Source organism: Coloeus monedula, assembly GCF_965178545.1.
Source record: "Coloeus monedula genome assembly, contig: HAP1_SCAFFOLD_298, whole genome shotgun sequence".
NCBI classification, from domain to species: Eukaryota; Metazoa; Chordata; class Aves; order Passeriformes; family Corvidae; genus Coloeus; species Coloeus monedula.
Genome location: NW_028120641.1, coordinates 706 through 18,616, shown reverse-complemented (window position 1 = coordinate 18,616; position 17,911 = coordinate 706). Strand labels below are relative to the sequence as shown.

General features: G+C 48.4%; 1 protein-coding gene across 1 annotated transcript; it reads right to left on the bottom strand.

Annotated features, from left to right (window-relative positions):
* Nucleotides 1-11,908: 11,908 nt before the first annotated feature.
* On the bottom strand, nt 11,909-14,437 carry LOC309585772 (inositol 1,4,5-trisphosphate receptor-interacting protein-like 1; the record flags this gene model as incomplete). Its single annotated transcript, XM_082303635.1, has 3 exons — nt 11,909-13,203; nt 13,558-13,650; nt 14,155-14,437. 3 exons carry the CDS (start codon nt 14,435-14,437, stop codon nt 11,909-11,911), a joined length of 1,671 nt encoding a protein of 556 aa, XP_082159761.1.
* Nucleotides 14,438-17,911: the final 3,474 nt, after the last annotated feature.

Below are 17,911 nucleotides of genomic sequence, written 5' to 3'. Positions count from 1 at the left end.
TTTTCCTGGGCTCTTTTCCTGCCGGGCTGCAGCGAGCGCTCCCCTCAAGGAGCAGGGGCAGCTTTGCTCGCGGCGGCAGCGATTCAACAGAGCAGGCCCGGAACAATTCCTGCTTAGCCGGGCTTTGAGCACATTCCTGAGCCAGCACCAGCAGCAGCGAGTGAGGCAGCGGCACATGAAGGAGGCTGCGGCTCTGGCCAGGCTGGGGAGGGGTTCCTCTGTAAAAGAAGAACAGGGAGAGACAAACCAGAAAGGGCAGGAAAAAAAGAAAAAGCCAAGACAAACTAAACTTTTTTTAAAAAATAATCTGGATCCAGAGGGACTTCTGGCTGGAGAACTTCCTGGGGAGCAATCCTGCCCCTCTGGGAGGCAATGCCAGGGCAACTCCAGCTGAAACCTGCACACAAACACCACAAAGATTTCAGATATTTGCAGGAAGCATCCACTTAGCAACTGCTGCTTAATAATTTATTCCCTTTCCCATTAAATGGTACATTCAGTCCACAAGACTTCAACACCTTTCTGGTAGTTTTATTTACAGTCTGCAGCGTGTTCTGTAAAACACAGGAGTGCACACAGACACACACGCACAAACATTTAAAGAAGTACAGTTTATTCCAAAGGAAGTCTACGCACTACTTTTTCCATAAAAATTATTAAAAATACTTTAGTTACTGTATTCTACCTAAACCAAGATACTTGAGAATTCTTCCACAAGTGATGCCCCCTCCCCACAAAGGGCACTCCGACAAGAAGAAATTCAGGAGACTGCATCACCAAATAAAATCCTAATGGCAACTGCTTCAATGCACCAGAAGAACAACGAATTCCCACTCTGCATCCAGCAATCCCTGCTCTGCAGCCTGTCTGCATCTGCTTTTGTAGGGCTTGTGGGGCTTTTGCATTCACTTCCTTCTCCAGGGCAGTTCCCACAAACAAAGAATGACTGAATTTCTGCAGACTGTCACTCGGCAATCCTGCATTTCACACATGCAAAGGGAAACACTTTCCTTTGAGCCCTTTATTTCAAGGAGTCTCTTTTTTACTGAGCATCCAGTGAGAACAGTGCCCAGTTGTGGCTGTTATTATTTCTCTGCTTTTGCTGCGTGGCAATATTATGCTGGAGCTCTGCAGAACACCCACTGCAGCCCTTGTCTCACTGGGGCACACCGAATTGACAAAAAAAAGGCACAAAGATGAAACTCCTAAAGCAGCAGCAGCCCCAAGTCACTGAGCTGCTGCTTCCCACCACCAACACTCTGTGTCTCAGCAAACACTTCCAACGCACGAGCCAAGGCCACAGGGGAGTGAAAAGCCCAGAGCCTGCGGGCAGGACAAGCACTCCATTGATCAGTAACAAACCAACACAGCTCAGCTGGATGGTGCACTTAAGACTGGACCTGGAAGCATCAGGAAAAGCCATTGGAACACAAGCTCAGCAGCACAGAATCCATTTGGCACCAGCTGATGAGATGGGAGGCTCTGTGTGGGACACGTTGTGCATTCAGCTTCAACAATGCCACAGCTCCACAGCAGCGCTGAAAAACTTCTGCTTTTAACAGTTGGAGAGGATTTTCTCAATGGAAGTGAAGCTGTCATTAACAGAGGAACAGCACACGATGCACAACATAACCTGCAATAAATAGCTTTTGCTTTCCAGCATGTAAGCATCCAGGTTACTGGACTTCAGCTCATGGAAACGAATCTGATGATAGATTTTTTTTTAAATTTTTCTTGGAACTAAAAAAGTAAAATCTTCCATAAAAGGATAAAGCACAAAAATACTCTCTCAGTACGTCTCAGGAAGCCATTTAATACCTTCCATGTCCTAGGAACAACTAGGCAAAACACTTGGAAAGTGTGAGCAGTAGAAATGTTGACCATTGAATGTTTGGCAGCTGTGTGCTCCAGCCCCTGGGAGGGGCTTGTCCCCCACTCCACACCAGTCCTGCAGCTCCCCAGCTATTTCTTCTTCTTCTTCTTTGGGGGCTCATCCTCAGAGCTGCTGCTGCTGCTGCTGCTGGAGGAGCTCGGATCCGAGTCGAAGTCGGAGGAGGAGGAAGAGCTGCTGGAGGAGGAGGAGGGGGAGGAGGAGGAGTGTTGGGTGGAGTCGCGGGAGACAAGCACTCAAGGCATCATGTTCAGCAAGTCTCGATTTATTTTTCAAAACTACACTTATAGTACCTTTAATTAGCTCATACATATTGCAAAAGTCGAGCTCCTCATTGGTGGGAGCTATTCCGTGGGATCTGTAAACACGGTGGTCTTATCTTCCTCTTCCATATGGTTTCTGTCTTCTTACTTATCTGAATGCACATTCTGTTATCTATGCAACCTCTTGCTCAAGGACTCAGTGTCTGCATCTTTACTAAGCCTGCTGTGTTATCATGACCTTTGCTTTTTAGCCGTTCTTCAGAAAGACTCTCAACAGAGGAGGAGCTGTCCTCACTGTCACTGTCCTCGGAGGAGGTAGAGGAGTCCTGGCTGTCAGAGGAGTCGCTGGCTGAGCTGTCACTGCTGCTGCTGCTGCTGCTGCTGGAACTGGTCACACTTTTGGACCTGGGAGAGAACAAAGAGCTGAGCACAGCCCTGCCAGAGCCCATGGCACCGTGTTCTCTGCTCTGCTGTAATTATCCAAAGATCAATTTGTTGCCTTGAAAATTTCCAGGCCTCACCACCTAAGATGAATTCCTGTGCCCTCCCTCCCTTTCCCACTCCTGGATGAGTGGATTTTGGCCATTTGAGCAACGGCAGAGTGGCCCCAGGGCATGACATAGGCCAGCAGGACTGCAGAGAGGGGCAGAGAGGGAAAGCTGGCCAGGATCTCGTTCCCAGCCCTGAGCAGGGGCTTTACTGGCCTGACTGTCCTGTACTACCCGAGCTCTGGGGACAGTGAACCAGGCTCAGTCCCTGCCTCACCACTGCAGCAGGAATTCTGTCAGTTGTGACCAAACTTGTCCAGCGAACACATCCTACAAGCTCCTTCCTGGGCAGTTATTAATAAGGAAAACCAAGAGACTGTAAACAACCTTAAAGCAGGATACCAAGCTCCAGCCTTTTCTTTGAGAAGCAAATATGGCTAATTTGTGCCTGCTCAGAATCAGAAGGAGCAGCTGATCTCCTGGCAAGAGCCCAGGGTGGAGCACGCAGCAGAGCTGGGACACTGTGGTGGGGTCCTGCCACGTTCCTCACCATGGGGCTGCCGAGTCCCTGGGAAGTGCCCGTTCATTGGGTCACCCTGCTGCCAGCAGTTGTTTCCCACTCCACATTAATGTTTCATCTCCGGCATTTCAAATGCTTTGCATTTCTGTAGGAGCAGGGAGCCTGTCTCCCGTAGCAACAGCACCAGGAGTCCAGGACAGGAGAAGGAGCTGAATGGGAGCACAAACTGGAGAGGTTTCTCACCACAGCTCAGCTGATTGCTGTTACTGAAACCCAGTTCTTGCAGTAAATCAATCCCAAGTGTTTGCTCCTCCATTCTGCCACAGCTCACCTCAAATACCACTGGATTTGGAGCCTTTCAGTGGCCAGGGCAGCTCCAGGTGCCCCAGGCAAGACCTTGGTGGAGACTTTCCCTTGTCAGCAGTTTGCCAGGGGACCCTCAGAACACCTATCCTGTTGTTTTCATCCATGGAACTAGTGGGATTCTCAACCCTGCAAGAGGCAGAAGCACCAGCAATCCTGGCCCTTCCTCACTAGGACTTTCAAAATAAGCCAAGGTCTTCTGTGTCTGTTCAAATTAGCTTTAAAGGCACTGATTTAACAGAGAGGGTATTCCCCCCCTCCTGAAATTCATTGGGAATTAGAAATGGACACAAAATAAAAATGAATGATTCCTACTCCTCCATCCCTTACTCTTCTCATCAGTCCACAACACTAGCCCCATGTGACAGAAAAGAGAAGGCACACTCAGGTTAGGGTTAAACTGTGTTTACGTTCTCTTTTCAGGCCAAACTAAGGAAGCACATCCAAAACCCCCGTGCTTCGGAGTTGGTGCATTTCCTCTTCAGGCCGCTGGAACTGGTAAATCTTATTCCCAGGTCTCACTGGGAACTCCTTTTATTTCTAGTTCACACTTACAAGTAGATAGATTGTGCAACAGGGTTGGAAAACTGCTCACACCTGGCCACAGCTTTCTCAGGAACTTCCAGAAGCGATGCCGGTTGTTCCTGGCCTCTGATCCGGTTTGAAGCTTGAAGTAAATACAGGAACCCCAGCAAATATGAATCCTTCCACCGGGTCAATAAGGCATTACTGTGAACAAAAGGGGCAGCCAGCTGGAGTCCCCACTGGGAATCTGTCTGGTCTCACCTTCAGGCAAATACGGCTCAGTATTTGCACTGAAAATGCTTGGAAGCAGAAATCCCAACTTGGAAAAGGAGCCACAAAGGAATAGCAAGATACTTTCCATTTTTTGAAGTGTCAGCTTCTGACACTTCACTCGTCTGTAACAACAGCTCATTTGTAGATCAGCTCTTCCTTTGACTCCAATCCAAAAAAATCTCATGTTCCCTTGAACTGTCCAGTCTCCTTCAAAGACTTAGGTTGATGTTTCTTGCAGTGACTGTGCTGATCCAAGGATCAGCTTTGTCTTCGATTCCTGCTCATCTGTGTGTCCCTGGTTTGACATTTTGACCGTTTCCTGCAAGTTCTCTCCTCTTTGTGTGGTTTGTGTGTGACTCAGATCATCAACAGCTGCGGTGGCCCCGAGCTGGCCCCGTCTGTCCTCAGCCCACTGCTTTCTAAAGACACCACCGATTTCCTGAGAGGACACCTGACACCCAAAGAGATAAACCTCTGGGATTCCCTGGGGGAGACATGGACCAGATCCAGGTAAGGACAGAGCTGCCATCTCCCCAGGCTCCCCACGCAGACGGGATGCTTGGATTCCCTGATGCTCCTGCTTCTTCTTTCAGGGGATGCCCTGAAAGACACATTCTTCGTGGATGTCACCTCATATTCCCACTTTCTGTCCTAGAGCCGAGTGGCCCCGAGACACGAATGTCCCCACCTACATCCCCAAATTCCGCAACGGCTGGGAACCGCCCACAGAAATCTTCCGTGGAACTCCCTGGGAAACAGACATTGGACACTTGCAAGAGGAAGGTTAGTCCTGTGTCCCTGTCTCTTCACTCTCCCTCCCCCTTTTCCGGAGAAATGGAGCTGCAGGGGTAGTGGTGGCATGCAACAAGTAGTTGGCTCAAAACTCAGTTGGATCTGGTTGCCCCAGTTAAATACAGAAAGCAAATGAGGCTGGAAAAGGGCAGCAATAATGAGCCTCTCCCAATCCAAGGCAACAGCACCCTACAGCGTAACTGAGCTCCAGGGACACAGGCTTCCCTGGAGAACACCTTGACCAAAATCTGCCAGACCATGACTCATCTACCACTATCCCTCTCCTTTTCTCCGATCAGCTTTCCCCTTTCCTGGTAACACTGACTCCATGTCTGCCTTTCCAGCTCTCCTCAGCCAATGGATATCCTTACTGGAACTCCTCACTCAAGCGTGGCCAGACGGCTGAGCAGACACAGGTCGGGGATGCCTTCAAACAGAACATCACTCCACATGGAAATAGGTGATGGATCCGCACGCCCGGAGCTTTGGCTCCCGCCTCGGAACCTCATGAACGCACACGGACACGTACAGTGACACTGGGACGTTTGGGCATCCTGGAGACAACTCCCTGCCACTGTTAATAACCACCAAGGGAAGACAAAGATCAGCTGAGGGGTTATTCCCATAAGCACTGTCTGCTGTTTAACCCCCAGCAGCTCTGCAAGGAAAGGAATCGCAGGTGTTTTCCACCGCAGGAGGCAAAAATATTGACTGACTTCATCAGTCCATCCATAGGTCTTGTTTCCCAACATCAGCCCAGCAAAGTGACCTTAAGGATCAGGTGGCAAAGATGCTGCACTGCGCTTTGGCTCTCCATGTGTGTAGAGATGCTGGAATCATGGAATCACAGAAGGGATTGGGTGGGAAGGGACCTTAAAGATTATCCCGTTCCAACCCCCTGCCATGGCCAGAGACACCTTTCACTATCCCAGGTTGCTTCAAGCTCTGTCCAGCCTGGCCTTGGACACTGCCAGGGATCCAGGGGGAGCCACAGCTTCTCTGGGCAACCTGTGCCAGGGCCTCAGCACCTTCACAGGGAAGGATTTCTTCCCAATATCCCATCTAAACCCACCCTCTGGCAGCGGGAAGCCATTCCTCCTTGTCCTTTCACGCCAGGCTCTTCAAGTCCCTCTCCAGCTCTCTTGGGGCACCTTTAGGCACTGGAAAGGGCTCTAAGGGCTCTCCAGAGCCTTCTCTTCTCCAGGCTGAACATTCCCAGCCCTCCCAGCCCGTCTGTGTAATGCTCTAGCTCTTGGAGCACTTCCTGGCCCTTCCTGGCCTCCTCTGGACTCCCTTGAGGATCTCTCCATCCATCCCAAAGTCACCCCAGCTTGCACAGACAGAAGCTGCCTACAGGAGGAATCTGCCTACAGGAGGAATCTGCCCTAAGGGAAGGGCACACACAAACCTCACCCCGTTGGAAACACAGGGCCGGGGAAGAGCAGCCCGACCTCCCAGCGCTGCTGGAAAACATTTTAGCTGAGGAAGGAGCTTTGTTTCACTGGAGACAGCAGCTCCCCCTTGGCTTTAGACAAAACCAAAGGCAAACCCACTGTTTAGGGGCTGAATAGAACAGTGTATTTCAGTCCTGCCCACCTCTCCCCCAGGGAACCGACAGGGCGCTGGGTTCAGACAACTCTTCTTAATGAGACAGAATTCTAGAAAATGGGGGAAAACCCGTCCCCTTTCTTCAGAAGTCTTGGGAAGGTCACTTCCAAAGCCAGAACAAACAAGGCCACCCCTTTGCCTTTGGTTTTTCCCCAAGGGAAAGATGGCTCTTCCACCTTCTAACAGCCCTGACACTCATTTCCCATCACCGGTTACTCCGTGGTACAAAACCTTCATCAAAGTACTTTTAGTTCAGAGTTTAGAAGCCCCATCTGCTTCCTTGTTTACATGAGCTCACACCTTGGAAACTGTCACATCTCGGAGCGCAACCAAACTCTTCTCAAACTCCACACGAATCCTCTGCCGTGATTTGACACATCACTTTACAGGGATTTGACTCAAAGTTTTCAGCTGACCATCCACTTTGCTGATGCCAGTTCGAGTCTGGGAAAAAAACCCTCAAGCCAGACTGTTTTTCCATGCTTTTCTGTTCTAATCTAAAGGATTTATAAGCTTTACTACAAGAGTTCAAATCCACAGGCAAGTACCTTAAATCAAATTATATCAGCAAAATAACTCTTCTTCTCATTCACCCCATCACTGATTCTGGTAGGAACATCAGGTGGTAGAGATGCAGTGTGGAGCAGGGAAAGAATTAGGAGCACTTTCAAAGATCTGTCTATTGACTGACAAAAGATCACACATAACCAACTTATGCTTTGCAAAGCAGGATAAAAATACTCAGGCCCATCCAAACTACTTCTTACGCTAGATGTGGCTGATCAATAGCCCGGCTGAAAAATGGACAAGCCACTGTAACAAGAAATACAAGTTTGGAAAAGGAAAAAGAAAAGTCCTGAAACCACAGAACTCCTGAAGCTTGGCTCGCTCCACTCTAATGTGCTCCTCCTGACACTTGCAGCAACTGGCTTCTCTCTTGCCGTTCCGAGAGGAACTCTATTTTGTATAGGGATGTAGACGTGTCTGCATTTAGACACCATCCTCAATACAAACCTCCTCCATTGCTTTTTTCTGACTGGAGATCCTTGCTACTGGATACGATGGTGCTGTTTATTGGGAAGGGTTGCTCTGATGCCGATCACAGCACAGCACAGCAGGAGCTCCCTTTTTGCTCCCTTGGGCTACTCCAATTCCTCTTGGGTGATCTCTGAAATACTCTTTATCAGCTGAGGGCTGACAAAACACACAATGTCTGATTAATCACCCTTCTCTTCTCCAGCCATGACACAAGAGCTGGGTGCACTCAGAAAACAGTTTTCTGAACCATCCTATATAATAACAATCAATGCCTTATAATTTCTGCCATCTAGATGAGGTCGCCATTGAACAGCTCCGTGTCCCAAGTGCTACCCAGCAGGGAGGGAAGAAGAGGAAGACAGGATCACAGCAGCCACTGATCAGTCATTCACAGGCATCATCACAAAGAAAGAGGAGAGAGTCAGGAATTTCACAGGCTACTCTGTTTCAGCAGCGCATCTCATCCTCCTCTTTTTAGATCTCTACTGATCACTACCTTCCAGTCCCTTCACAGTGCTCTCCTAATCCACATGAGTAACTAAGATGCAGAATAAGAGGGAAAATTTCTTCTGACCTCCAGTCACCTGAGAATCAAGCAGATAAGAGAAAACCTCCGCCCTACTCTAAGGAAGGTGTTTCATAAACTCACCTGTAGCTAAAGCTATTCAGAAAGCCCACACTACCAGACGCAGAGTAGTAAAGAGCCTCTTAATTTGCTGACCCTGGAGAAAAGGCAGCTTTAAACAAACTCTGCTACTCCCACTCTCTCTCCTTAGAACTTCAGGTTGAGATGCCTAGGACCAACTAAAGAAAAAAGTCATTTCATTCATGCCCTGGTCAAGCATTTCACACCCCCTTGTCCCTCCCAATCTACCAGCCAGTCAAACACAGAAAAAGCAAGAGACCCGTGGTAGGCTTCCAGTGGAAATACTGGCAAAATCTTCTTGGACTGCATTATTTGAAGGACCTGAGGTCAACTCACTGACTGGGAAAGACTTTTACTGCTCCACTTAGCCTACCAGCTCAGCTCAGCTCAGCAGCCTCCCAGCTACCTTTAGCTGCATAAGCACATGACCTGCAACCAGAAAGGCGTGAATCTTCCTTAGGAAGGAAACAGACACGGGGAATGAAGAGTGGAGATTAGTCCACACTCTTAGGAACAGGCAACACCAACCAAACACTCTGTGGCAATAGCTTGTGTCTAGAAGCTCTCTACCTTCCAGTCCACCTCAAGGCTTTGGGACTTGTGCTGACTTGCACAAAGGAACCCACTCCACCCTGCAGCAGTGGGCTCCTTCTTTCCAGCCTGGATGGAGACATGTCCTGTATTTTGCAAGCATGTCCAGGTGTTCAGAATGGAACATGCTGATCATGATTAGCACCTTAAGGCACACAGCTCTTCCTTTCTCAAAGTATGCTTTGTGAAATTATAGGCAGTGCTATCCCCACCTTTCCAAACAAATTACCCTCCTTCTAATTGCACTTGCCTTCAAAATACTGCCACTTCTTCATTTCAGACTATGCTTCCCTCAGAAGGATGCACAAAAGGTTAGAGTAGCTGCAAGCACCTGCACCTGCAATTTTCAAGTAACTGCGTCTTCAGAAAGGCTTCTGACAACAGGCCATTCTCTGGACATGAACACGGCAACGCTGAGGCAAGATAAATGACTTCGCTACATCTTACAGCCCAGATGTTTAAGGCCAGAGAAGACACCACCAGCTTGTCCTGATACTTCTGCTCATCCTCTCTGGTAGGGGCTGTACAGAGAAGAACACAGTTTTAAATTCTAACTCAGTTTGTGCTTCACTGATGAAGGAAGCAGGAAGAAAGGGAAAGGGACTTCGCTTTGGAGCAAATGGGAATTTTCTTGTGGATTTCAGTGTCCAGGATTTAAACCAGTAAGGGATTTTCTTCAGTAAATCCAAAGGACAATTGGCTACAGAAACTCGTATCTTGACACTATTGATAAGCGCTGACAGTTCTCTGGCTGTGACTTATTTTATTCAAACCTGCTTTCTCCGAATGCACATCTGACAGCAGGACTTGCTCCATTCAGCCTGCAGCAGTTCCACAGGAAAGATGTTGTGAAATTGGCCACACATCTTCGCAACGCTTCCACTTCAACATTTTTCCCACTATGTTCAAATGTATTTGTCAGCTTCCTAAGGAGTGCAGTGTCCATAACATAGGAGACAAGACTTTCATGCAAAAATTGAAAGACCTTGAACTGCAGTGGCAGAAGAACTCTGGTGTAATACCAGTGCCAGATGGCATGGGTGTGAAAAGCACATTCACATCGATACTGACAGGCTTAGGAGGGACACAGAGCAGGGTGAGCTATTCCCAAAGAAGGTGAATTGACAGTGCAAAGGAGAGTTAATACCAACCAGCTGCTCAGTTACTTTATCAGAGCTGCCCCTGTTTTCAAGGCCTGAAAGAACAGCTCAGTGCCAGAAAGACATCCAGATCATTTGGCTATGCTTGCTCTTATGGAGCACTGTTTTCAATTTCCATCCTAGTGGGGTTGCATACTACTGACCAGTTAAAATCAGCACCTGAGCTGCACAGCAGTATTTCAGTGGCAACACTGGACAGCTGTAGGTTCTGCCCTTCCCCTCTCCCAGCATGCTCCTCAGACACACAGCACACTTGCACCAAAACTCACAGCCACACCCACAGTTTAACCACCTGCAATAGTTTTGGCCCTGGCCAATCTAGCCCTGGGTGCATTGTGCAGCAAGAAGCCATGGGGGCCGTGCTTCTCCCTGACTCCAAGCATCGCTCCAGAGGCCACACAAGCTGTGCGGTCAGGCCGTAAGGCTCAATGGCACACAGAGATCAAGTCCTACCCACTGAGAGCACATGTCCTTGTGGAAGGGGCTGATGAGCGCTGGAGCAAGGGAAAGGGCAGGTCTCTGCAGCTGGGGGCAGAGGAGAGGGGAACAAAGTGGGTGTGTGTGTTTGGGGAGAAGGGAGCAGGGAGGGTGTTCTCCTCCTTCCACAAGCTGGGCCAAAGGGGCTGTGGTGGGAGCAGTGCCTGCCCAGCAGAGGAAGCAAAAGGCAGGGACCCCAGCGAGCACAGTTCCCTCTCAGTGGAACAGCGAGTTCTGCTGTTGGCAGCGATCCTCCTCTAGGAGGTTCCTGCCTGCTCTCCTCACATGGAGCTGCTTGTTCCTGTCCCTTCAGAGGCCTTCCCTCTCTGACGTGGGCCACAGCAGCTTTCTTTCCCATGCTCTGAATGAGGAGGGGCAGGTTTGAAGCAGCACTGGGAGGATTAATTAATATTTTAGCTGTTTCAACCATCATGACTTCTGGTTGCATTCATGAGACAAAATTAATCCCCTGCTCTAGTGAGTTGCAGAAGTGCAATACCGAGATGTGACTGCTGGACACAATCACCGCTTGAGTCACTTTGTCATTTTTTTCAGGTAGCTGCAATGGATGGACGTTCTCTAAGAACCATTGGATTAAATATAAAGAAGGACACTTTTCAGGCAATTTGAGAAACTTCTCTCCTTTTATTGTTTTTCCTAACATAAATATCTGGATATTACTGAAAAGCAGCCAAGCAACTACAGCAGTGTAGTTTAATTGCCTAAACTAAGGGTAAGTTTACAAAATAGTTTACCCACTGACAATACTAAAGGGCCTCTTGAAGCATGGATAATATATCCAGTTCCCATTATGAAAACTTGGACTACCTATTCTTCCATGGTAGTGTGACTTAAAACTACCTGTTGTACTTTCATATACTAAGAAAAACTACATCCTTAAAAAACTACAATAAGTACAGCTTACTGAAGAATTACATTAAGTCCCTAACAGGCTCGTTTTTTGGACTTGGAGGTATGCCAAGCAACCTCTGTCAGTTCATAGTCTTCTGTAAGGATGTGCAGGTGGAGCCAGTTTCTGCCTCGTAGACGTAGGAACATTGCAACAGCACCGTGGTAAGCTGAAAGGTGAAGGGCAAGGCCACGCAGAGATGTGTGTCTGCACAATGAATTAATGTGCCGCAGCATCTTCCTTCCGCAGGAACAGGAAAGCAGCTTCAGGATTGCCAGTGAAAAAAGCAAGAATTATGCAGTGCTCACGTGGCTGCCATCGGGTGGGAGCCCCCCCAGCACAGCTCTGTGCAGGGAATTCCTCTCAGTGGTTGGAGAGCAGCATCCAGAGGCGGAATCGCAGCTGACCGTAAGCTCGCATCGCCTCTGCGTGGGCGGCCGGATCTCGGGCCAGGTGCTCAAAGAGGTTGAGTGGCTCGACCGTTCGCATTGCCGGCGGCAAGCTGATCTCCTCAGGAAGCCTCTGGTTGCCCAGGACAAAGTGCTCCAGGCATTTCAACTGCAGGCAGCGGCGCAGGTATGCCATGATGTCCCACAGCCGCCGCGCAAATTCCCTCCTGCGCCACTGGGACAGCGGTACGGTGGTCAGCACGTGCATGACCACAGTCTTCCAGGTCAAGCTGGAAAAACCTGTGCCCCTCAGGATGCAGGTGAAGAGCTGCAGGCATTTCAGGTGCAAGCTCTCACACGGCACCTGCCTGGCGACGTGCTGGAAGAATTTTGCCTCTGCCACAGCGTACGTCTCAGGCCACGCTGTGCTTGCGATGGAGTCGGCCTCGGCGGGCTGGCTGCTCACAAAGATGCTGGAGCCGCCTTTCTGGGCCTCTGTGGGCTGGCTGACCACAAAGATGTCGGAGTCCCCGTGGCGCACCCCAAACAGCATCTCCACCATCAGGCTCTTCTTGCCTTTGCTCAGCCGGAATTGGCAGGACCGGCTGCAGGGCTGAAACACCAAGTGCCATGAGTACGACTGAGGCAAATGCAGCCACGAGCATCTCACCAGCTGGTAGAACCAGTGGGAGGTTTTCTCCACGTCCAGGTAGGAGCCGGTGCAGAGTGTCTCTAGGAGGCTGGGCTTCTGCTTCCGCCGCAGCTCCTCCTGCGAGTGGTGCAGGAAGCACAACAGCTTCTCGCCCAGCTGCTCCCTCTCGCACGTGCACACCAGCTCCACACGGACGCAGAAGGTCCTTGCTGCCATCTGCCCTGCACTGTTCAGCTCCAGGTGGAAGGCGTGTCCCGGTGGGGGATTCAGTGGGACCAGCACGCGGTACACCACATCCTGCTCACGGGGACTCCAACCCTCAAAGGCACTGCCCACCCCGATGGCTTCTTGAGGCACCGGGTAGAAACTATTGCTCACGCTGTCAATAAAGACACGCGTGAAGCTCTCCATCAGCTCAGCTGCCACTGAGCGACCTCTCTCCACGTCCTCGACAGGACACTGTATGCGATCCACTAAAAGGATCCCTCGCTTATTCCCAACGTCACAGGCGTCTTCTTCCTCTTCAATTCCACCACTGCTGCCTTTGTCCTTGCCAGCAGCACCACTGCCTTCTTTTTCACTGGCAGCCACATTTCCACCTTCTTCTTCTTTTCCATCTTCATTCTTCTCGCCTTTCACATTCGCATCCCTGTTTTCCTGATCCTTCCCATTCCAATCAGTGGCTCTGTGTTCACTGGAATGACTGTCTTCCTTCAGCTTCATATTGCTGCTTTCTCCTTCATTTATCTTATCAACACCTTCTTCAGTTGAAGCAACATTGCCATGTTCCTCTCCATTTCCATTTTCATTCTTTTCTCCCTTCCTATCGGCAGCACTGGCTTTCTCATCTTTGTCTCCAAGATTGCTTTCTTCATTTCCAATGTCCTTCTTTTCTTCCTCAGTTGCAGCAAAACCACAATGGTCTACTGCATTCTCACCATCACGGCTGTCTTCTTGTCCTGTCCAATCACTGCTTCTTTGTTCACTGGCATCACTGCTTTCCTGCACTTTCACATCCGCTTTTTCTTCCTTTCCATCTTCACCTTCACGTACGTCATCGTTGCCTGCTTTCATATACGCATCATCGGTTTTTTCTTCATTTCCATCTCCTTCTTCTTCCTTTCCAGCATCCTTGTCTGGCTCCACCTTCACATCCTTGTTTTCTCCTTCATTTGCTTCATCTAGGTCTTCCACACCTCCAGTAACATTGCCAGGTTCTTCTTCATTTCCTTCAGCAGTATTGTCTCCTGGCATATTCCCATCACTCCAGCCTTCATCTTTCCTTGCGTCATGGCCATCATCACTTTTAACATCACTGTCTTTCTTCAACTTCACATCTTCATCTCGTTCATTGGCATCATTGTCGTCTCCTTCATTTGCAGCCACAGGACTGCCTTCTCCTTCATTTCCGCTGCCACTGTCATCTGCCTCCACAGTCACATCAATGTTTTCTCCATCTCTCTCGGAATCCAAACTGTCTTCTTCCTTTTCTTTTTCCTTCTCCTCTCCCAAGGTCTTGCAGGAGGTCTGGTCCTTGCCGCTGCTGTTGGTTTTGCTGGCTTCAGGACTCCTCCTGCAGCTAAACCACAGGCCCAAGAGGAGCAGGAGTCCAGCAAGAGCCCAGAATGGCCACTGCTGCAGGGCACCAAAGAGCAGGGCTCCCCAGCCCTCGTCCTGCTGCTCCGGGGGCCCTTGCTCCAGCTCCTGCAGCAGCCGAGCCATCTCGCGGTCGAGCAGCTCCTCACGCTCCTGCATTCGCCGGTGCGTGGCCTCATCCAGCCCATCCCCAGCTGGCTGGGGGTACTGGATCAGGCTTTGCACGAGCACGAAGAGCAATGACAATAAAGCCATGGTCTGCAAGAGGACACACAGAAGGGGTTCAGTAGGGCCGGAATGGAGGCAGCCAGTGCAGGGCAGGAGCCACGGGGATGTGGCAGCAGGAAGGAGAGGCCCCGGCAGCTGGCAGGAGGCAAGGCCTGCACCGCTGCCCCAGCAAGCACCGAGCCTGAGCAAGGCGCTCCCGCCAGGGGCTGGGCCCTGGACGCAGGGACAGAACACACGCCCCGGGTGCCAGCGCTTCTGCCCCAGCCCTCCCCCAGCCCTGCCTCCCCACCGCCTGTGGGCACTCACCGCTTGCCCAGGCTCTACTGGGGGCAGCGTCAACCAATGGGGCCTTTTATAGCTGCCCCCATTGTGACACGGCCCCTGTGCTGTCACAGGCCCCAGAGCGCATCACAGGCCAGCCCCACCCGCCATCCCCAGCCCGGGAACTGCTCATGGCCCTGGGCACCCAGAGCCTCAACAGACACAAAGTGCAGACCCATCAGTTGTGAACCTGGGAACCCCAGAGCTTCCCTGTACAAAGCAGGCACAAGCGCCCTCCCACACAAACCCTTGTCAAATATAAATTTGTGTGACATGATCCGTGGATGCTCTTGGTATATAGGTGTAAGCTTTTATTTAATCTTGGAGGGGGACATTTTTTATTAATAATATTTATATTTATTACTTTTGGGGCAGGATGTCATATAGGCTAATGTTTTGTTACAGATTTAGTGAGAAATCTTTCTGAAAGAAATCCAGGCTGCTTGAATGATGCACAGGAAGACGTAACACCCTCCTTAAAGAGGCCCAGTAAGTTAATTACAAAATTTTGGTGTCTTCAACAACCTCTCAGCTCTTAAAACTCTATGGTTCAACACAGTGCAAAATTCTGGGATAGCCAGGATTTTGTTCAGAAAGTAGAATGTCTCATTTTTCAAATTTGTAGCAAAGATGTACATCTGTCACTCCCACCATCTTCAAAATTGTCTGCCTTAAACAGAGTTAACCAATCTCTCTGACTTGTCTGATATTGCACTGGTTTATTAAAGGAAATTCTGACTCTTTCTGCTATCTCTGTGTATTTATCTCCAAAGGACTGTGAGTATGGAAGAGTCATCCCTTATGTTCCTCAGCTCTTCTTTGGGGAACTCACCTACAAATGGAACTGCAGAAATGGGGAGGGAGGAAAAGGAAACAGGATGTGAATCGAGCACCTGCATAGTGACCACAGATGTCCACTGCTAGACAGACACTGATGTCAGGCAGATCATGCCCTCCAAATAGTGCTCAGAAAGAGAACAAGTTTGGGATTTCTGAAACTGCTCTGAATTGGATTTGCTTAAACAGATGTCATTAGTAAAAGCAATCAAAGAAAGAGTTTTGATCCCTCTTCCAAGCTGATGCCACTTATCATGTATCTTCCCTGCATTCTTCTAGGGAAGCTGTTTTTGATGTTGTCCTGTCCTTCTTTTTATAAGGGAGCAAAAATACTTTGTTAAGTATTACTCTTTCAGTTTTGTTTCCTCTCCTCTTCTGAGATACAGTAAAGTGAACATTCAGCAGAATAGTTTTGTATTTTTTGAACACAATTCTTCTTTTATCCAACTGAGGCCCTTCTGTGATCATGAAAAAACAGAAACTGTTGTGAACTACAGTTTACACTCATAAGAGGTTGACATGGGTCAGTTCTCCAAGGTTATTCTTAGTTCAACTGCTGTGTAAACTGTTGATGTCACTGACTGGAGGCTGCTCTTCAGGACATTATAGATATGATAATTATATGACAGAAAATGCAACATATCGTTGAATCTGACCTTCAAGTTCACTAGCTTAAAAAAGGAAAAAAGTGTCTGTAAGAAATTTGCTGCTTTTCCCATTACTAAGATGTAATAGATGCCTTCAAGTTTATACTCAGTCGACAGCATATACACATGGACAGCAGTGCCCATCCATCTTCAAGCTAGGGTACATTTTAAGTGTCAATGATCACTGCCTCCAGAAAGCATTTTTGAGACAAAACAGGCAAAGTCTTTTGCATATCTAGACAATCATCCAATACTAGGATCTTCACTCCCACATAAACACTTCATGTTTTTCCACAGAGGAATCTGAGATAGATTTTTCTGAGAAATAACAAACCACCAAAAATTAATTAAATGACAAACAAGGGAAAAGCACCACTTCCTCACTCAGCACATTTTCCTTGATTTTCATTAAGCATTCAGATTTACAGATGCTGATATTGCCACAAGAGCAGTTTTTTTCTGGTTTAACTTCCTCTTCCAGTAGAGCAAGCACAGCTGCAAAATGCAAGCTCATTTCCAGGCTCTCTTACACATCACCAGTTTACCACATTCCAACCAGTCACAGCTGTGCAACACCCTGTCAGGGTACTGGGATTACTGCAGTGCCACAGACAGTTTAAGTGAGGCTCATGGAGCTGTACAATTTTAACTATGTTTTATATGTATAATTAAATGATGCATGACATGGAAATAAGCCAGCTGTACTGAAACTGAACAAACTAACTGCTCTGATGCAACAGTTAAGCATCTCATCAGTTCTAAAATGAAACAGGTTTAAAGCAAAAACAATATAGAGAACAGAATGCTTGACACTGTTAAATAGCATGGTCAAAGGATAATTTTTGAACATTAAGGAAATGCACTCACCCAGTCAAATTTTCAAAAGAATTCCTGGCACCAAAATATTCTCTGTTTGCTTTTTCACCATGTTTTAAGAATGGATCACTCTGGGGGAAGAAAATCCTGTGCGCAAAACACTGCGTGAAACTAAACAATCCTTAAACATGGCTAATTTCCATGTGGAGCTGATGATTTAGCACTGTCATCCTTCAGCAGAGGAGAAAGAACTACCTGTCTTTAGTTTATTTAGGTAAGATGAAAAAAGTGAAGAGCGTGAATTTGATCTTGCTTCAATTAACTTCAGTGGAAAAACTCTTGCCATGACTTCAGTGAGAGTGAGACTGCATCTTAATTCATTCTATATGGAGAAAAACAAATCAGCTGAGAATAATGCTTTTGTTTATTAGATGTAAATTACTACCACAGTCGTTTTTAACAGTGCTAAGTAAATCCTGCTTTAAAAGCCAAACGTTGCCTTCAGTCCTGCTTATTCCTCTGTACTGTGTCACAATGCAGGATTCCTGGTCCTCTGACCAAGTCACCGCTGTCACAGTAAGCATGGCTTGCTCTGGGGAATGGCCACATTCCCAGTAAGCATGGCTTGCTCTGGGGAATGGCCACATTCCCACACGGGAATGATAGATGTTTGTGGATGTCACTGGTGACAATGTCCAAATCTGGGCTAGGGCATGCCCCCCAGCCAAGAAACTAGGGTGCACACTTTTGTAATATAAATGCATTCACTGAGAACACAGACTACACTTACTAAAATGTCCATGAAAAGCAGCCAAGTAAATCAAATCAATAGGGTTAAATTTGCAATTAGGATTCTCTCTTTCGGCAGGAAAATTTTAGG